Consider the following 21,061-nt stretch of genomic DNA (forward strand, 5'->3'; position numbering starts at 1 on the left):
TAGGGCTGCACCCTCGGCCTATGTAGGTTCCCAGGCTAGGGGTCAAATAGGAGCTACAGCTGCTGGCCTGCACCACAGTCACAGCAACATGGATTCCGAGCCGTGTCTGCAACCTATACCATAGCTCATGGCCACACTGGATCCTTAACCCACCGAGCAAGACCAGGGATCAAACCCTCAACCTCATGGTTACTAGTCGGATTCGTTTCTGCTGTGTCACAAAGGGACTCCTTAAATGTTTTCTTTAAAAAAAAGTCAAAAAGATTCATATATATGTTATAATTTTGGTTTTTTAGGGCCACACCCGAGGCATATGGAAGTTCCCAGGCTAGGAGTTGAATTGGAGCGCAGCCACCAGCCTGCACCAAAGCCACAGCAACATGAGATCCGAGCCACATCTGCAACCTACACCACAGCTCACAGCAACGGCAGATCCCTATTAACCCAATGAGCAAGGCCAGGGATAGAACCCACTTCCTCATGGATACTAGTCAAGTCTGTGCTGAGCCATAAAGGGAACTCCCCAAAAGAAATACCGTGGCACGTGAAAATGATAGGAAATTCAAATTTGTGACCATGCATGAAGTTTTACTGGAACACAACCATAGCCAATGGCTCATGTATCGTCAATGGCTACTTCTGGACTACACAACGGCAGGGTTTTAACAGAGAGAGTATGGTCCACAAAGCCTAAAATATTTACTTATCTCTGGCCATTTATAGACGAGGTTTTCCAACACCTGCCTTAGAGCTCAGGTTTAGCAAGCTCTTAGAGATAATTTTTTTCACAAATAAAAGATGACACTTGAACGTACAGCTGTAAAACATTCCTATTTATTACTCTGTTTGCTGTAATCTTCGAAGCTGGGGCACCAAACATGCACAAGACTGCAAAACAGGAACCCAGAGGGACAGCCTCATGTTTCCTGGTTGCAGTTTCTCTACATGGCTTGCGCGCAAGGAGAGGAAAAAACAACAACTACCCGCTGTGCTAGATTTAAAAGCATTTAATGACATAGCATATATTTAACAGATAGGGCAAAAGTTGAGAGGTACAGGTCAGACGACTGAGCACCGGGCCTGAGTGACCACCCCCTGCTCAGGCCCAGCCTCTGGAGTTCATTCCTATCAATGCCATTTTGATTGTGCAGTAAGATGAAAATTTGTCATTACAATCGTTACAGTGACAGAGAAATGCACACTATGTATCAAATAGCAAGGTCATGAAGCAAATTATAACACAGTGTGGCAACGCACAAGCAAGTAACCATTAGGGTAACATGACTTTGTCCAGTAAATGCTTCAGTTTCACTTGTACACTTACCAATGATTCAAAGGGTTTATTATACATCTAGTTTTATTATACTTTGTACTAGAATTATCTCAAACATACAATATAATGTATTTCAGCAAAAAAAGAAAAAAATTGAAATTACAGATTATTTAAAACAGTATCAGTTTTCTATTCCTTCTTGTATACCGACATTCTTAACCGTCGCAGTTGATGCAGAAAAGCTGCAGGTTGTGTGTTAGTAAGTGATGCCAGATACAAATGGTTTGGTCTGTAAGAGTTAATAATGGAGCTGTACTGTGGTTGCAGCCAGATCATAATACACAATCTGTTTAATCCAGGTTAGACCCAGGATGGGTACTTCTAATAGTCAAGACTCAAGGAAACCACTGGAAGTAAATGGAGGAGAATGGGATCAGGAAATTGGTACATTTTGTCTGTGGTGAGCACAGGAAATATTGTTTAAGCACCGCTGCCTTGCATACCAACAGCACTAGAGGCGGGTTATTTCCAACACAGCCTCACAAAATTGAGGAACGATTTAAATATCGAGATCTAATCTATATAATTTCGTTAAAAAAAATCTGGTCTTCCCTCTGCACCTCAAACTTTTGTAACTTGGAGATAAAGTGTTTAGGTGTATTTTCCCCATCCCACCCCCCGTCCCCGAGAAATGCTCTATAAATTAAAAAAAAAAAAAAATCAACCACATTGAGGAACATTTAGGCACAGAGAGTAATGTGTTGGTTCTGAGCTTGCATGCTGGAACGTCACTGAAAAGGTAAGAGGAGGGCAGGAGGTGAAGGAAAGGAGTTCACTTCTTCTTGCCAAAAAGGCTGAACCTCTTTTCCTTGTCTTTCTCTTTGTCCTTCTCCCGTTTGCCGGGACTGGACTCGCTGGTGATGGTCACGGCGCTGGTGGGCAAGGTCTGAGCCCGGCTGGATGCTGGCGTGCTCTGGGTGCTGGCGGACACCTCGTGTTTATCAGAGGAGATGGCGGAGGAGATGGCCTGGATCCACGTGTTCATTTCCTCCTGGACCAAGGAGGGGACACAGGGGAGACTCGGCTAAGAGGGACGGCATGGGATGCTCTCCCTTCACCTGGGTGACCATCTGAGCCTCTGTGGGAATAGGGTGTCTGCCTCACTGAGAGGGGACAGCAGTTCCCCAACGAACCTCTGCTCGGTCAGGATGGTAGTGAACGCGGGGGTCAACTCGCACCCGAATTCCGTTTACAGTACCTGAAGGTCCTCACTCTAGCGTGTGGCCCTACAGACCTGGACGAGCTGGAACACTGGTCCACAGCAGGGGGTCAGGTCCCACCTTAGAAGATGCTTTTTTCTTTTTTTTTTTTTTTAAAAAATTGAAATGTATTTGGAATACAACACTGCATACCTTTAATAGAGGTTGCTTTTTCAAATTCAAAGCCCAACACATGTTGTTGCCTCAGCAGCCAACCTGCTCTCCCCTCAAGGAGAAGCACAGCCATGCAAAGTTTAGTTAAAAGTAATGGGGTACAGTGGGTGCAGTGGGGAGGCTCCTGACTGGGCTGCAGGATCTACAACCAGTCCTGAGACCATCTCCCTGTGCCTCACCACTGGGAGGGGGAGGGCAGTTCGTTCCCAGGCACTTCAAGGGACTGTGTTAGCTCCCCCGCCAGGACAGTGAGATGATCTTCGCTGCCTCCTCAGGACAGAAGCTACCACGGGTCATCACTTATGTGAAGGCCATCAGAAATAAAGCTCATCGTCCCACAAACCCAAGCCAAGTATTTGAGAGAAATACATCTTAGAAACTTACATCATCTTTGGCTTGGAAGAGGTACTCGTTGCCATCATTTAGTCTGTAATTGGAAGGAAGAAAGTCAATCACAGTATAACTTAAGAGAAAAATCTCCCCCAGCCGGCGGCATATCCTATGTGGGATCCAAGCAGGTCACAGGGATCATACCAGCAATGCCCATCAGAGTCCGCTGGGGCCCAGCAGCCGCCCCTGGACCTCAAGAAGCCAGATAATTGGGCCATGAGACACAGGTACTGGGGTGGTTCAATCATGGGAAGGATCAAAAAAGTTCCAGGCATACCGACACCTGGATCCGTCGTGGCTAAGACTACTTGGGGGTCTGATCATTGCTTTAAACTGAATGTAACAGAAAGCTCTTTAAAAAGCTTTTGAGCCCTCTTGAAATTCTGCCCTGAACTTACATCTGCCACATTTACAAATACCATACTTTCGAAACTGACACCGAAAAAGTCTCCTAGATTTCCCTCACATATGTCTCAGAATGGAAGAAACTGCCCTTGCGAGGCCATGGTCACCACCCAGAAAGGCCACTGGCTGGGAAGGTACCCTAGTTCACTGCTGCAGTCAAGACGAAGGGGTGTTGTGGGTACACAGGGGTTTGGTGTCCTCGTCAATACCCCGACCCTCTGAAGCTGCATCAAGAAAGTACAAAGAGGGAGGCTGGCCATCTGCTCCTGGCCTTAAAGTGTGTAAGGTGTCCCAGGTCCCTTGGAGCCCATATGCCTGTCAATAGAGCTCAAGACATCACATCATCTGAACTGCTCTCCTTCGAGGTCCTTGGCCTTGTCCAGCTGGCACGAGACACACATGAAACTGAGGACCCAACCTTTTCAGATCCAAAGCAACCAGTCAACATGTTCACTAACATGTTTACTTTTTAAATTCTTTTTAAAGAAGAACTGACTTTGGGAGTTCCCATGCGGCTCAGTGGGTTATAGATCTGGCATTGTCACTGCTGTGACTCAGGTTGCTGCTGTGGCAGGAACTTCCATATGCTATAAGCATGGCCAAAAAAGCAAGAGAAAGAAAAAAAAAAAAAAAAAACTGATTTTTTTTTCTTTCCATTTCCAAGTATAAGCAGAACTCCTGAGCTTGGATCCTCTCTTGTGGGGGGCTGTTTGTATTCTACAGGGTAGAGATACTTGGAACCAGATGCTTCTGGGACCATCTGGAACAGCCGCTGGGTCAGGGGAGCACAGCACCACCACCACCCCACCCCACCCCGGCTTCCTATTTGTCTCCATCCGGCTCCAGGATGACTCACTTGACCCATCTCCAGATAAGTCACGAGTAAAGAACAGCATCTCCTGGGTCTGGATAAACTGCAAAGATGGGGAAGCTGTTTTTCTAAGCTTCCCTTAAACTGTGAAATGTGAACAGCTCACCATGTTTTAGGAAACACTAAATTCCAGCTTCTGAAAGTGAAAGCTCCTTTTCTTCAGTGTTCAGCTGTTCCATTAACCACCAATATGCTGGTGTCAGGCCACAATGCCCAGCATCCTAACCAAGGTGTGTGTCTATCCAGTTTGTTGCTTTATTAGTGATTTTTTTTTTCTTCTTTTTAGGGCTGCATCCACAGGAAATGAAGGTTCCCAGGCTAGGGGTCAAACCAGAGCCACAGCCGCTGGCCTACATCACAGCCACAGCAACGCGGGATCCGAGCTATGTCTGCAACCTACATCACAGCTCACGACAATCCTGGACCCTTAACCCACCGAGCGAGGCCAGGGATCGAACCCGCAACCTCATGATTCCTAGTTGGGTTCGTTAACCACTGAGCCATGAAGGGAACTCCTATCAGTGATATTTTAAATGAGAGAGAGGAACCGATGGATGATAGCATCCGTCTAAGGAAACGATCCCCGAGGGTGAAAATGAACACACACCCACTCTGACAACCCTCACCTTAGCTTGAACACGTGTTTCTTCTTTTTGTAATCGAGGGCCACTTCACAGATGGCTTCTTTCAAACTCACAGGGACCTCGCTGTGGTAGGGAATTCCGGAAGCAGCTGTCTTTGCGTCTTTGTAGAAACCCATTTCTTGGTTATTTATGACACAGTAAACATTGTGCCAGGACCTGAGCAGTAAAGAAAGGGACGTCAGGGTTCTGCTGCACACTCCCTTCAAGAACCAAGAGTTTAAGATGAAAATAATCCCCACACAACATTCTCTGATTTCTTGTTAAAAGTCCTTCCTAAATTCTGCTAAAAAAGAAACAACAGGAGTTCCCGTCATGGCGCAGTGGTTAATGAATCCAACTAGGAACCATGAGGTTTCGGGTTCGATCCCTGGCCTTGCTCGGTGGGTTAAGGATCTGGCGTTGCCGTGAGCTGCGGTATAGGTTACAGATGCGGCTCGGATCCCACGTTAATGTGGCTTTGGTATAGGCTGGCGGCTACAGCTCCAATTACAGCTCTAGCCTGGGAACCTCCATATGCCACGGGAGTGGCCCTAGAAAAAGCAAAAAGACAAAAAGACAAAAAAAAAAAAAAGAAACAATGGAACTTTATTCCTATGTGTTTGCCTGAGACAAGGCACCTGTTGCTATGGTGGCAGGCTTTTGAGGGTTGTTTCTCACTCTGAATTTGAGGAAAGACACAGTGCCTTCTTTTATTAAATAAAGGTACTCTTGGCTCTGACGGGAAAAATTCTGGTTGGTGTTTGGTACTCTTTGCCGCAGCACCCTCTTGTGGTAATGGGGTACAGGCCAGGCTCCTTACTGGTAACATGCCTGTCCTTAAGCAGCTCCTCAGCCTTAGCTTCATTCTCTGATGTGGGCTGGCAACCTGACAGGGAGGCAGATCCAGGGCCATTGGCACTTATGGTAGCACTGAATTAGAAAAAGGTAGGCTTTTCCCCATGACATGGCAAATGGCCAGGATATTCTGATTTTCTTAGAACAAGGCACTTTACTGCCACCCAACTGTACTGGCAAATAAGTCCATACTGTCCTCAACGTGGATGGCAGCTCTCAGATGGGACTTCCTTGTACAGTGTACAACATGGACAACCACACATGCTGGCCCCCCAGGCAGTTTAGCTTACCAGTTAAGCACACAGGTTGTAGAGTCAGATGAGTCTCACCCTAGCTTTGCCATTTACTACGTTACTATACAAGGTGAGCTTTCTTAACCTCTCAGAGCTTCTGTTTTTCTCACTTGTAAATGGAAACAATACAAGGAAGGCTACCGGGAGATAACAAATATACAGATGGATATGGAGGTAAGGGAGGGGAAGTGGGGAATGTGCTAAAACACCCCTCAAAGAGAAAGCAACAGTGAAGTCATTTCACTCCAGGGAACACTCCTGCACCTTAATCTAGAGCACTCCTTCTCAGGAGAACAAAGGCCTCCTGTTGACACTTCCACGCACACGGAACTCCCACTTCTCTCCGTGAATAAAAAGTGCCACATGCCCACTCCCCAGTGTCGCCCCCCTTTCAAGCAGGAGCGGCCTGCCGCCACCTCTAATGAGCCGACCTCCCACGGGACCACCTCAGCCTCTGCTGCTGTTACCTGCTTGAGGCTTTCTTGTTGTGGGCCTCCCACTCGTGCTTCCGATTCAGGAAGCCTTCCATCTGGGCCGAGGGCGTCTCCTGGGTTCTGGCCGGCAAGGTGGCGGCACTCTGGGCAGGGAGGGAGGTCTTGGCTTTGCGGTCGGAGGTTGGGGAGGGGATGGGGCTGGACTCCTTCGAGCTTGTCCTCTGTTCTGCGGCGCCGTTGACCATTTCACTCGTGTCCACCGTTTCTGCCATCTAGGGACAGCGGAGAGGCCATTCAGCTGACCCCGTGAGCCCCGGGGGTGACCACATACGCTCTGACTCGCACACGTGGCTGTGTATAAATGCCTGGCACAGATCGAGGCAGTACAGTAAAACCATCGCACACCCCACAAAGCCAGCTGGACACCAGGGACATTAGAAGGTGGGGATGGATTAATACCCGCCCGTTTACGGGGAAATGAGAAAAGCGAAATGCTAGGCTGAGTTTTACTGCACTCTGCTCCTCTGATCAATCCATTTTCTCTAAGAGAACTCAGATCATTTCCTCTTAAGGTTACTTTAAAACAAAAGGACAACGATAACAATCACACATATTAAATATGAGAGCGGACGTTATACAGCAGCCACCTTACAACCAAGGACGCCACCAGAAGGGCTGGAAGTTGAAGCGAAAGGGCATTCACAAACAGATGGATAGATAACTCTATCAGAACTACACAGCATTCCCCCAAAGTCAGACAAGAAAGACCTCTGCTTTCTGAAAATGCTCTCCGGCTCTCCTCCCCCACCCCTCGACACATCGTCATAAACACATGCAGAAATTAGGACGGCAATCATGCACTTCACATCTACCATCCCCGTTAGACTTTGGGACTTAAGAGCTGGAAGGAAATGAGGCAAGTCAACAAACATCAATGTAACCACATCTGCCCAAGTTGTATCGTGAGTGGGTTGTAGTTTGTGTTAAAGGAGCTGGAAAAGCCAATCACAGTCACTCAACACCACACGGCTATTTACCCCCAAACAAAGACAGAACCAGGGCCTTCCCCATCACGTGTTGGTTGATCACGGTGCCTTGCTGCACTGAGACGAGAAAGCCCAGACAGCCAGGCCTCCAGCGGCTCTGACCCTCCAGGCTGGAGACGTCTTCGGGAGCTGTTCCTTCCCAAGCTCATTTATATTGTAACCCTCCTGGCTTTTCGGCTTGGGCAATGCAGCAGGGTCTCCGTTCATTATCGCTTTCAGCCTGTGTGCCATCAACTGGGTACCATGAACTGGAGCGGCCCCTGGCTGATACACCCAGGGCGTGGGATTAGCGAGTTACTAAAGCTGGGTGTGGCTGACGCTTTAGTGGGTTACAGACGACCTGCACCCCTCATACACGGACAGACATGGAGGTGTCAATGGCACGCTCATTAGGTACATCCCCCACCACTGCTGCCCGGAGCCAAGTGACACCAAATTAGCGGCAACCACCTCAACAGGACCAATGGCAGAAGGGCCACCTCTGCTTGTACACTCAGATGTCAATTCTCAGGAACTGGGTCGCTCCATTAGATCTTCTCTAAGGGGTGGGGTGGGGATCAAGTTTTTATTCTGTCTATGAAACTATCACTGTTAGCACCAGGGCTCAAGGTGAGACTAGAGGCTATGCAACTGAAGGGTACTTTTGATTAGGACTCTTTATCCACAGAGCAATGGGAAAAAATGGATTCTTAGGGCAGGAGATGCCTGGTGAGTATCCTGGACTTGCAAGTGACAGCCTGTGGACATGAGCTTATGAGCAAAAGGCTATTTACATATTTCTCTCTTGCCTTTCACTTTTAAAGGAGAGACAGAGGGGGGAATAATAACCAAAACACAAAACTCTTAAGTCAAAAAGAAGTGAGTGGATTTTAAAGTTGACAAATCTGTTCTAATGGGAGGTTTCAGGAAACTTCTGATGGGGAGCGAGTGTGAGATTGGTCTGGAAGGCCTGTACCAGGCATGAGTCCAGGGAGACATGGGGTTAGTGTGTATAGAAACCAGGTTAAAAAAAAAATTAGTGCTGCAGGTGTGACTCGAAAACTGCTAGTGACAGCAAGGACCTGGACAGAGGAAGATTTACTGGAAGAATGCTATAATTTGTCATACTTGGTCAGACTTCAAGGTAGGTGAAGGCCAGGGGAAGCCTCTTCTAGGGGAAATTCTGCAGCAAAAATTTTTTTTTCCTTTAGAGTTAGAAGGAAAGAGAAAACCCCAAACCAGTAATGCACAGATGAGTAATGTTTATGCAAATGAATCAGTAACCAAGAAAACAAGGAAAATAAAAGGAACAAAATGAATTTTAATGGACATGTGCTTAAGCATGCCAACAGACAACACACCACTAGAGACAAACATCAAAAGCAAATCATAGTGCTGTGACCAAACAGTGGGTACATGTGGATACGCCCCTGCCCCCACCCCACGTTGCTTCTCCTTAGCGATTAGTCCAGAATGCTTTAGTGGCTGGGTACACCTGAGATATTTCAATCAGGAGGTGAACAGAAATGCAACGTGACAACTAGTAGCACAAGAAACACCTGATTGGTATTCTAAGTGCACAAAGCAACACTATTTTCAAGTTCATTAACTTGAGTCTCTGCACCATAACTCAGAAGAGTAAGAGCTTTTCTTCTTCTGATACAATCCAATTATAATTAAAAACATGTCTTGGCAAGCTACAATTTAAAAATCTAGACAAAAATAGGTATGACGACAAATGCCACAAACATAATAGCACACCTTTCTTGTGTGCTTATGTGGCTTTTTTTTGGTTTGGTTTTGGTCTTCTGAATACAAAAAACATCAAATTGTTTATCAGTCCTGATGATACAAAATTTATATATATATGGACACATCACATATATACATATAAATCAATGACACATAATTTAGAGCCAGAAATACATGTCAGGGCTCCCTAATGACCAAGGATGAAGCCGTATTTTTTGAAAATGAATTTTGGTGTGTTTCAAAGCAGAGACCCAGTAATGGTGCATACTACCCCCAGAACATAAGAAGCTTGGCATCTATCTATATACCCATCTACAGTCGCAAGTAGATAGATATGTACATAGAAATGAGAAAAAAACAAACAAGATGCTATATGATGTTATCCTGACAAAAGAAAAAAAAAAAAAAAGACATGCATCATGAAATGAAAAGACAAATTAGACTTAACTCATGGAGAACACATATCACAACAGGTTTTCTGATTCCACTAACGTCTAAATATGGCAAATGAGCAAGTGAATGTCTCACAAGGCTTTGATGTAATATGGATTTGGTTTGGTTTTGCTTTTATCAGTACCAGGAAATCACCTCTTGTGTTAGCTTTTATTCCTAAGGAATAGAATTTGTTAAAGCATCTTCGATCCCTGCTGGCGGTCTGATAAATGCCATCCTAAAAGATTCCTCATCAGAGAGCTCCATAAAAAGTTGTAAGAAAATGAAAAATGAATCGGAAGATCTGTATGAGACATACAATGGGGTTTCTGTCTACAAAGACACTGAAAGGACTTCTGGAGCCGGGAGGCATGCCCTGGCTCCTGGGATGGTCCACCAAGTGCATCGTTCAAGTAATCAGGGTGAACCAGAATGGCTTCTGTTCCATTTGTTGGAAAAATTTTAAGAGTTTGACACCCTGAAGTCATCAACTGAACGGAGAGGGCCTGGAAGTCTGGTAAGCAGGCTTCCTAGATGTGCCCAGAAGAGCCGTCACACCCCTGCCACGTTCTGCATCCCAGCGGGGCAGACCATGACCCAGACAGAGGTGACCACGGCAGTCGGCCGGCTGCATTATCTGCTGCAAATAAGCCTAGAGCTCTCAGTTCAGGAGTTGGCAGAAAAAAAATGAGAGAGTTTGGAACTGCTCTGTAAAAAAGTAATACACGACCCCAAGGGTCTCAAAACCGTTCAGATTCTACACCTAAAACTAAAAGAGCTTCCCAAATAGACTCAACTCTTTTTGGTTTTTGTTTTGTCACTTTCAATAAATGACTGCATCCTTCATGGAATGTTATACAGCTGGCTTTAGGTTTTAATCTCAGTACTCAAAGTCCCCCTCCTCATATACCAGTCTTCCTAGATCCTCGGTAACTACTGCAGGTTAATAACATCTGTCAAGGAGGCTACGCATGGTGCAGGACTGCACCCTGTTAGTATGGCTTGGATGTGTCATACCTGTCAGATTCTAGTTTTCTTCTTCATTTTGCTGTAATGTCATTTAATTTCAATTACTCACGTAAGGCCTTCGCTGCAAAATCTTAATAAAGTAAAAAGCTCACGATAAATAAACAAAAAATAACGTATGTTGCTTTCAGGCAACCGAGCATCCATCAGTTAAAAAGACTCAAATAAACATGAATTAAACGCAAACAAATATGGAACCAAGGAAGGCTACGAATTAAGTAAAATTTAACACTGTGGGTGAAGTGGAAGGCAAAAAGGTCAAACCAATAGGATTTGCAAAGAGTGGTTCTTGACAAATGGTAGTGAACTTCACAGTCCAGACCACGGCTGGTCACTGGCTGTCCGTCTGCTATTAAAGTTTTTGTAGTTTTGGTAGGTTTGAGAGCGGTAACTAACCCGTGGAGATCCCTGCTCGGTCGGCAAACCATTCTGGGAAACTTGCTCTCCTTTTGAAGTATCCCTGTGGGAAGAGGAGGGGAAGACAGAGGAGGAAAGGAGGAGGAAGGGGAGAAGAGAAGAGAAGAGTAAGACACGGGGGGGGGCGAACACAAGTCAACTGTATTAGTGGCTTTTTCTCAGGAAACACAGGCAGCCCCCTTTCATGCAATACACTTTCTTCTGAAAAACTTTCCAAGTGCTTCAAACTGACTCTAGACAGGAAGTAAGATCGGAGGCATGCCTCCCCTCACCACCACTCCCCACAAAGCGGGCATCAGGGGTGGTCACGGAGCTTGGACCACAGCAAAATAATCAGCCTTTCAGAAACAGAGAGTAATTTCTGCCCTTTGTGTGAAGTCAGCCAGCACTTTCAGGAAGCATCACCACACCAGCACCGGCCCAAAATCTGGGTGGTGCACTCCATGCATTTAATAATCACATGGAAATTGTGAGTGTGTGTGTGTGTGTGTACACACGTGTGCACAGCACAGAGGGCACTGTTCTACATTCCACTTCCACTGCCAACATAGCAATGTGACTGCAGACATGAGTCCCCAAAAGTTGTGGGGTGGGGGGACTGTACATAATCTAAAGTCTCCAGAAGTGACTAAAAGGAAAGGCACAGCAGAACTCCGGCTTCGAACACATGCTCCCTAAACCCCACTCACCAGGAGGTGGAGACTTGGGGATGGGTTGCCCAGGACTCACCACTGCTGCTGGGACTCGGTCTCCTCGGAAACCTTTGTGCTGGGCTCGGGAGAAGGCGGCCGCCTCTTCCTCTCCTCTTCCTCTTGCTGTCTGCGCACTTCCAGTAGCTCCAACTGAGGGAGAACACGGGGATGTTCCGCAGAGCCCCAGACCCCACCTCTTGAAGGAAAGGGTCCAGGTGAACCCCCTGAGTGATCTACATGGCACGACACGGGATAGCCACAAGCTCTAACACCCCAGCAAAGTCGCATTAAGGTCACAGGAACTGCAGCTACAACCCCCAAACCATAGGAACCTGAGGTCTAAGAGATCTGTACCATAGGCTGGCAGAATCCCTGTGAGCTGTGTGTGCCCCTGGGGCATCAGGTTTAATTTCTAAATGAACCCTGCAGCTCTCAACTTTGCTTAGGAAGGAAGCGCCTGAGCATGAGGGTCTGTGCAGGGCTTCCCATTGGAGCTCAGAGACACCACTGAGTCGGAGCTGCACCAATTCCGTAGGAGGCTTCATGTGCTGTGGTAGGGATTTGGGTTCAGCCCAAAGTGAGGGACATGGTAAAAAAAGCCACGGAACCATCTAACTAAAACTAAGCCACTTCATTATGCACACACCAGTAGTATTCTGTTGTAATATAAAAGTATGCAGGTACATTTTAGATGCCCAGAATTGCAGAAGTCGGAAAGAACAACTTTATTCTGGCCATGCCTTTGGCAAATGGAAGTTCCTGGGCCAGAGACTGAACCCAAGCTGCAATTGTGACCTATGCCAAAGCTGCAGCAATGCTTCATCCTTAACCCCACTGGGCTGGGCTGAGGACTGAATCCTCGCTGTCCAGTGACAAAGCTGGACCCTTAACCTACTGTGCCAAGCGGCAACTCCCAAGAACAACTCTGAACGCTGTAAAAAAATCAGCAATGACGTGAACTCCCCAGTCCAGGAGGTGAGCAGAAAGGAGAGGCTGCCCACGGGAGCCACAGGCAGACAGGCCAGCTTCCAATGGCCACTCACCGTCGTCAACCGTTCCAGGGCGGAGAACCTCTCGTCCCAGGTCGCTGCAGACTTTTCAAAAGCCTCATGGCGCTTGATGAGCTTCTCCACCTCGTCCACGCTCTGGCCTATTTCTCGGCTGGATAGGTACGGCTCCTGTCCAAGCAGCCAGGCCTCGGCCACACTGGCGTCCCTTGAGAACTGATGGACCTCCAAGACTGCACAGGGAGCCAAGAGTGAGTGCAGCGGGCAGGGGTGGTGCTGCCCTCTGGTGGCAGCTGTCTGCACAAACAGCTTATAGTCTATAAATCAGCGCCAGCCAACATGTCACGTGAGTGGCGTGTGCACTTCAATTTCCCAGCAGCCATGTTAAAAGCAAGTGAATTTAGTTTCAAGAGGATATTTTGTACAACCTGATATATCGAGTTGTTATCTTTTCAACATGTAATCAGCATAAAAAACTATCAAGCTGTGTTCTTTTTTCCTGTCTTTGTTGTTGTCTTTTTGCCTTTTCTAGGGTTGCTCTTTCGGCATATGGAGGTTCCCAGGCTAGAGGTCGAATTGGAGCTGTAGCCGTCAGCCTACGCCAGAGCCACAGCAACGTGGGATCCGAGCCACATCTGCAACCTACACCACAACCCATGGCAATGCTAGATCCTTAACTCACTGAGCAAGGCCAGGGATCGAACCCGCAACCTCATGGTTCTTAGTTGGATTCGTTAACCACTGTGCCACAATGGGAACTCCTCCTATGTCTTTGAAACCCGATGTGCATTTGATACTTGGGGCACATCTCAATTTGGACCAGCCATGCTGCAAGTTCTAGAGAGCCCCAGGGGGACAGTGGCTACTATACAACCATGCAGGACCAGAAGGGATACTCTGCACAGTCAGCCCTACTGCAATGAGGGAAGAATTCCTCAGAGCCCTGTAGGAACTGGAAATCTACATAAACCAGACTACATAGGGAGAGCAGCCATTCACCAAGCACCCTTTCTTTCTGGGGTGGAAGTGCTGTTTTACTCTGGGGCACTGGAAGGATCTGGCAGCCCTACAGAAAGTGGGGGCAGCATGGGCTAAAGCTTCCGTTTTATGCGTTCTGCTCTTCTTCATGTGACAAAACACAGCATGACCGCCATGCATGCAGCTGTGAGATGGCAGGCCAGACGTCGGCTCTGTTACAGCCGGCAGTCATTTTCATTACACCCACAGCAGCAATGCCTGGGGCCGTTCAGGTAAGAGAAAAGCTGCGGGCCGCATCAGTGTCACCCTGGTGTCTCTGAAACGGCACAAGAAGACTCATTGTACCAGGGACGTGTCACCTCCTCAGGAATGCCCAGCATACACCCTGTGCCCAGCTCACAGTGGGGTGTAATCGGGGTTTTGCTCAATAAAAGTGAACCTGCCCTGGGAAATGGCAAAATTTACAGGCCTAATCCTCATCCAAAGAACAGTCCAAAGTGGGATTTCATTTTTCAAAAGAGTTGAGATGCCTCTACAAGCTCTCTTACACTCCTTTTATTATTTTTTTCCTTCTTTTTTACTTTTTTTTCCTTAGCCTCTTTTTAGAAGAGGCCCCTTGGGTTCTACTTCTAGGAAGCAGCCCTGGTATCTGAGAATAAGGCTGTAGTATAAGGTCAGAGCCTGGAGCCCCAAACACAGGTTGGCCAAGTATAGTTAAATAATGCTTCAGCTGGGCTACCTTCAGTGGTCACACCAATTACAAATGCTATTTTCCATACTGTGTATTATAAACTGTGTTAGCTCACATATTCCTTTATAAGATGACATTAAATGGAATCTATTTTAGAGGGTTCTGGTGGGAAGTAAATACAGAAAAATATATCAAACACCAGAATAATGCCCAGTTCACTGCAAAATCTTTATCATTGTTAGCTTTCCAAAGACCTCATCAAGCCAACCTGCCATCATCCTCCTGTCTCTGCAGTAACTGGAGGAGGAGGGGCTCCTATTTGCACCCTCCCAGGGGATCCACACCCTGTCATCCTCCACACTCAAACCCCACTTACCGCATGAAGTCAATCACGGATGAAAGATGTTGAGAACTACTGAACAATACTTATTAGCATGAAATGGAAAAATAGGACCTTAAACGACTCCCCAGATCATTAAGAGATAACATCACATCAAAACAGCGCAGGTAAATAAACTCGCGGTTTCCAGTGTGAATAGGGAAAGAGCAGAGATCAGGTACATCCTTACTCAGTCTTAACCACTCCCATCGGTCTTCCCATTTGTCAATCATTTCTTTTCTCTTGTCCGTCAACTGCAGTAACTTCTCCTTGATCTGTGAGGAAAAGAAAGACCCCAGGGACGTCTCAACAGAATGGACTCCATCTTCTGAGTCTGCCTCTCTGCAGGCCACTCCACGTAAGAAAAGCATGTTTTACATAGAGACCACCATGAAGCAGTAAATAAATATCTAAGGGTTGCACAGTCTATCTGCCTACTGGGAGAGGAGAGAAAAGCATGGCGATGTTCCTTCCAGAAGGGGCTGGGAGGAAGGCTGGGCTCCATTCAGCTGCTCTGTTGTGAAGCCAAGAATGTACTGAGCCCCTCCACACTCAGGCTCCCCGTGGCAAACACGCTCAGGAAGAGAGGGGCCAAACCCTGCACTCTCCCTGAGCGCACATGTAAGCCCTTTAAGGGGGCTGGCTACCCACAGATAACCACTTACCTCTTCATCACCAGCATCCTACCTGGACTTAGCAACTGTCCACAAAAGAGTAAAGTGATCCAGGGCATGTGTGACAGAGGAGTGTCACCCAAAGGGGACTGCTGGAGGTGAGAGAGGGTGCACCCTCATGTGGGGGACTCAGAGACTGCCCTGGCTCTGCACCTACTCTTGCCTAATTGTCTGATCCTACACACAGGAAGAAAGCAAAGAGTTCTGAAATACCTGTAGGTATTTCAGACTTCTATGTGTGTGTGTGTGTACACATATGCACACACAGACTCACAAAACAGTCATTTCACATCTGCACACCATCTGCACTCACCCCCAGGGGCCCCAAAGCAAAGCGGCGCCCTACCTCCTCTGACGCGTAGTGCTTCCTCGCCAGCAGCGACTTCCCAAGTTCAATGCAGGTTGTGAAACTGTCATTTCGAGCATCGATTTCAGCTTTGATACCTTGATGATTATTCATTAAGAGTTCAACAGATGATACATCCCTAAAATTAGACAAATAGTACTTCCTTTAGGAAACCAAGCTTTTCAAATCAACATGCAGGTGATTCGGGTCTGATACACATTCTGCAAAACGATGACAGTGTGATTCAGGACCAGCTTCTTGACCTGAGAATAGGCTACTTTTGTGTGTATGTGTGCGTATGCACGCACGCGTGCTTGAATTAATTTTTCCAGCTGGAGGCCAGGAAATCCACCAGATTTCTGTTCAACCTTTCACTTTAAGATGCAATTCAGACTCTTTAAGAAGGTACAGAGGCAGAAACAGCCGTACTCTGGTGAGTTGATTGCCAAAGGTTGGGACGTGCATGTTTTGAAGAACGGAAAATACTGTCTCCTTATTTAGTCATGAAGACACACAGAGCAGGAACTAGCCAAGAAACCACTGACTGGTAGAGCTGGGAGAACTCATCCATCAAAACCTACTGACAGGGAAGTCCTGATCTAAGAAACACAGCTGCTTTACTTGTATAATAACCGTATTTCTTCTCTTGAAGCGCAGTCCATCTCTCAACTGCAGTTGGGGCTGGAGCCAGCAGCGGGGCCAAGAGGTGGTATGTGTGCCTGCTTGTTCATCTACCAGCTCTTCACTGCTCTACATGAAGTGTGCCCGAAGAGAAGATACAGAATAAATACTAAATAAGAATCCCAAGACACCATTAAAGCAGATGTCAAGGGTAAGAGGTATCTTGGGTCAGGTTCATGAGAAGGGACAGACTGGTTTTTAGTCTAAACAGACAGAGAAAAGAACTCAGAAAAGCCATCTCGTTCAACAGTGAGGCAGAGCTAGTCAGGCCCAAGGCATGCAATTGCTTTGAAACGTGAGGCCTGCATGCAGATGAGGGCAGGAGAGCCTGGAAGAACATGGACCATGGGGACAGGGTTGGGGGAGAAATGGGGAGGGCTCCACAGGGCTCGACAACACTGGGCCCCTCGTTCCCTAACAGCCATGTGCAGGAAACAGAGTGAAGCACGGCGGCTCCCTCCTACCCCTGCTTGGGCATCGGGGTTCTTGAGGGAGGCCCTGAGCCAGGTGTGCTCCCACCTGGGAGACCGGCAGCATTACCTTGGCTTCTCCTGGGCTTCGATCTGCCGGATGACATCCTCCATCCATAGCATGAGGTCGCGCACCATGCTGAAGAAGCGGAACTTGTCCCCCGTGTCCACCAGCCGCACCCTGCGGCCCTCACAGGCATCCAGCAGGGCCTTCCAGGCTTCTAGGACCTCGTTCTCCCGCTTCTGGATGTCGTCAGCCTTGTCACCTGCATAGGCTGCCTGGAGGCGGGCTGCGTCCTCCTGCAGCTGCCTCACCTGCAAAGTCCCAGGAAGCGAGTGGTGTCAGAATCAGGGCCTCATTCCCGTCAACCTGTCACCCACTCACTCCACACACAGTCCTGCCTTCACACTGAAGGCAGCCCTGGTCAGGAAAGGTCCCAAGAGGTGGCATAAAAACCATACAGAAACACAGTACACGCATCCAGTTACAGTCAAAAATAAACACCTAATTTGCTCAATGCGTGGTACAGATGGTATTTTTTACCATGAATGAAAAACTGAGAGGGAGCTGGATAACTGTCCCGGCCACATAAATGGCTTTAGGTGATACAGGTAAGGACAACAAATTTCTCCAGAAGATGCAAAAAAGAAATCAATGGGGCTTGGTTTCCCTGGTGATTGAACTTCCATATCCCAAGAGACTTTTGGAAATATGATCGATAATTGTTGCTCAAACACAGGACGACAGCCCCAATTCAAACCAGCGTCTGCACTTCTCTGCTGGCCTTGCTCTAAGCGCACACCAGATTGCACGGTTCAGGCTCCTGATGCGTTCACATGGTGCTCCAGGACCTTAAATGCAATGAAAGCCACTGAACAGGGAGCTGACCAGCTTCTGAGTGGGGAATCTGCCAGCTCTGAAGGAAACCCTCCCAGGGCATGGTGGGCCCTTTTACATTCTGCCTGGTACAGACCCTCGGTCACTCCATGTATCTCTCTGCAATATTCCCTCCACACCTTATGCATCCTTGATGGAAAAGGAGAAGGCACTTAATCTGAATGGAGCCTCAGCTGTGATCAACCTCTGCTTCCAGAGGGGCAAGTTAAGGAGAAGACAATGGCAATAAAGGTGGTCCCTCCACAGAACAAACTACAAAGCAAGTCAAAGAGCGTGACACACTAGCCAGGGGGGTTGGCGCCAAGTGGAATCTGGGCTGCCTGACTTTATAAAGATTTGCTGGCACACAGCCACACCCTTCACTTTGGAACTGTCCGTGGCTGCTTGATGCTCCAGTGGCAAAGTTGAGTAGAGACAACAGGGGACTCTTAAGTCCCACAAAGCCAAAAATATGGACAAAAAGGTAAAAATAAACCCCATGATATCTTCAGGGCTGGTATCCTGAAGAAAACAGACTTCTTCTCTGACATCACGAAATTTAAGGGGAAAAAAAGGATGCAATTTTTCTAAACAAGAAACTGAAGAAATGTGGGTGTGAACCAGAGTGTGATTCTACTGCATATACTTAGTGTTAGGCTATTATCACGTTGTCAGACATCTTTTAAATGAGTCTCAGTGTTAACTGTTTTATACTGGGGGGGGGGGGGAAGGGGAGGGGGAGGCCAGGCGTATTAAAATATTAAAATCTTATTTTCTCTTTTCTTGGATCTATAATTCACTCTGGTTGATGGAAAATAATAAGGTATCATTTTGAAAATTCTTCCAGACGGACATGTGAACATAATACAAATTCTTGTTGCAAAGGTCTGTAACTTGTAAACGTCTGTGACTAGATCTGGTTTATTTATTTTAAATGGGGATCTTCATCCAACAACATCTGCAAACGTGGCCAACTTGGAACGTTATGGCCTAGAGAGTTCTCCCACATGGAGCGTTACAACAACATGTGTGGTGCGTATGTGTGCACGTGCCTGTGTGTGGATGGATGTGACCTTAATTTGGGCAATTCTTTGAGGTATGTTTTGAGGATCCAAGGAATGCAGAGAGATACTCAGAGAGGCACGAAGATGCCATATGGAGAAAAAACCTCCCACCACATCTAGGTAGCATCCCCACCCACCTGAGTGCCCAGAGCCTGGATGTCATGCTCAAATGTGGTATGCATTCTCTGTAAGGTCTCCACTGTGTTCTGATCTCTCCCGAGCTCCTCGGGGAGTTTCTTGTGTTTGTCCTGGATGCGTCCAAAGATCTCCTTGGCATCGTGGTAAAACTTGTGCAGTTCGTAGGAGGCGGCAAGGATCTGTGTTCTCGTGTCAATGAGCTCCAGGAGGTCTGCCCAGGCTTCGTTGAGCCCGTCCTTCCACTCGGCAATGGTGGCAGCATCTGAATGTCCGGAGTTGATGAGCTCATCTGCCATGTGATTGACAGTGTCCACGCGCTCCTGCCCGATGTTTCCCGTGTCTCGGGCAAACTCCCGGAACCGTTCTTGTAGCATCTGAAAAAGGGATGAGCGTACAGAAATCAATGAGATGATTGTGACCATTTTATTCCTTTTTTTTTTTTTTTTTTTTTTTTCTTAACAGCTGCACCTATGGTATATGAAGTTCCTGGGCTACGGGTGGAACTGAAGCCGCAGCTGCCTACTTATGCCACAACCACAACACAGGACCCAAGCCGTATCTGCAACCTATCCCACATCTCACAGCAATGCCAGATCCATAAACCACTAAAAAGGGCCAGGGATCGAATCTGCATCCTCAGAGAGACAAAGCTGGATCCTTCACTGAGCCACAGTGGGAATTCCAAAACTTTATTTCTTGATTACACAATTGTCCTTTGAAAAAAAACGTGACTTAACAGATCTCAGCTCTAAAGCGTCCGATCAAATCAGGTTCCTTCTCACTCACCATAGCCGAGCAAGGCATGGACCAGTGGAGAAAAGGGCACAGAGATTAAACAATCTCAAAGTCACCAGGGGGTAAAAGCGCTGAGCTGAAATGAGTCCAGGGTGTTTTCTCTGCTCACAGACAAGGGAGGCCATTGGCCTTGGGTAGCCCGCCACGAACCACAGAACCACACAACAACCGGTGCTCTGCCCGCGGTACTTGCCGTGACATGCTCGTAGTCCTGCCCCAACTCGTGAGACCCTGCGACCACCTCCCTCTCGGCAATCCACTGCTCCAGGTCGTCCACCTCACGGTTGAGCTGGAACAGCCGGTGCCTCTCGTCCAGCTTGCCCCTCCTCTCCTCGGCCAGGTCCTTGAGGCCCGCGTACAGCTTGTCCACCTTGGATTGCCGCATGCTGATGCGCTCGCTGTAGGGATGGGGTGGGGTGCGAGACCTTAAATGTCACATTGTCCCCAGGGGGACAAGAAATGAGGGAAGCGCCAAGGGAGCACATTCTATAAAATCCCTCCAAGGAAACTTCGGGTTAACCTACACAGCCTAAAAAATAAAATTCTGAATCATGACCTCAGCTTCACGTAGAAGAGCCAGCAAGTAACACAACACAGTAATTGAGGACAAAGGCCATCCTGACTATGATGATGGAGAGAGGAAACGAGCAATCCTGACGCTCTGCGCTGCCGGCTCTGTATGTCAGAACTCCCTTTGATGTTAAATGTTAACCCAAGATCTGGAAACCGTCTGTTCTCAGGTGCCATGCTGCCCAAGGGCCAAATGACATCCCTGCCTGCACACACCCTGACTTTCTCTGGGTTGTATGTGCTCCCTGATGGGAGAGTGCACCCTGCTGCTCCCATTTCCTGGGTTCTGGGGGTGCTGCATCCATCCCCCTCCCTCCAATGTCTCCCAGAATGACTCTTCCAGCAGGAAAGCAGACAAGGACTTCCTGCTGCCTGTCCTTGGAGATGAGGAAGGCCATTTTCCTGGGTCTCCTGATCCGGTGTGAACACCAGAAGGACCCCCTGCACCAACACAGCCTCACTTCCCATGT

The 21,061-nt window shown here is 47.6% G+C and overlaps 1 protein-coding gene across 6 annotated transcripts in view; it reads right to left on the reverse strand.

The window, feature by feature from the left end:
* Window positions 1–992: 992 nt before the first annotated feature.
* The window catches only part of SPTBN1 (spectrin beta, non-erythrocytic 1), a 199,024-nt gene continuing 178,955 nt past the window's right edge, over window positions 993–21,061 (reverse strand). For 4 of the 6 annotated variants that reach the window (XM_021088218.2, XM_021088219.2, XM_085019295.1 and 1 more), the window contains 12 exons: window positions 20,215–20,419; window positions 19,226–19,600; window positions 17,218–17,462; window positions 15,997–16,135; window positions 15,167–15,251; window positions 12,965–13,161; window positions 11,959–12,071; window positions 11,209–11,272; window positions 6,611–6,849; window positions 4,999–5,172; window positions 3,091–3,133; window positions 993–2,324 (listed from right to left, as the gene is read on the reverse strand). In XM_021088218.2, coding sequence (XP_020943877.1) covers window positions 2,106–2,324; window positions 3,091–3,133; window positions 4,999–5,172; window positions 6,611–6,849; window positions 11,209–11,272; window positions 11,959–12,071; window positions 12,965–13,161; window positions 15,167–15,251; window positions 15,997–16,135; window positions 17,218–17,462; window positions 19,226–19,600; window positions 20,215–20,419 — 2,098 coding nt within the window. In that variant the 3' untranslated portion in view covers window positions 993–2,105. Of the gene's footprint in view, window positions 2,325–3,090; window positions 3,134–4,998; window positions 5,173–6,610; window positions 6,850–7,614; window positions 11,273–11,958; window positions 12,072–12,964; window positions 13,162–15,166; window positions 15,252–15,996; window positions 16,136–17,217; window positions 17,463–19,225; window positions 19,601–20,214; window positions 20,420–21,061 lie in introns of all 6 variants that reach the window. The other 2 variants (XR_002342956.2, XR_014841956.1) reach the window with 1 other exon arrangement.

This window comes from Sus scrofa, chromosome 3 (genome assembly GCF_054392235.1).
Source record: "Sus scrofa isolate SSC_HxYL_T2T_F1_AM1 chromosome 3, Sscrofa_HxYL_maternal_Yorkshire_Landrace_v2.0, whole genome shotgun sequence".
NCBI lineage: Eukaryota > Metazoa > Chordata > Mammalia > Artiodactyla > Suidae > Sus > Sus scrofa.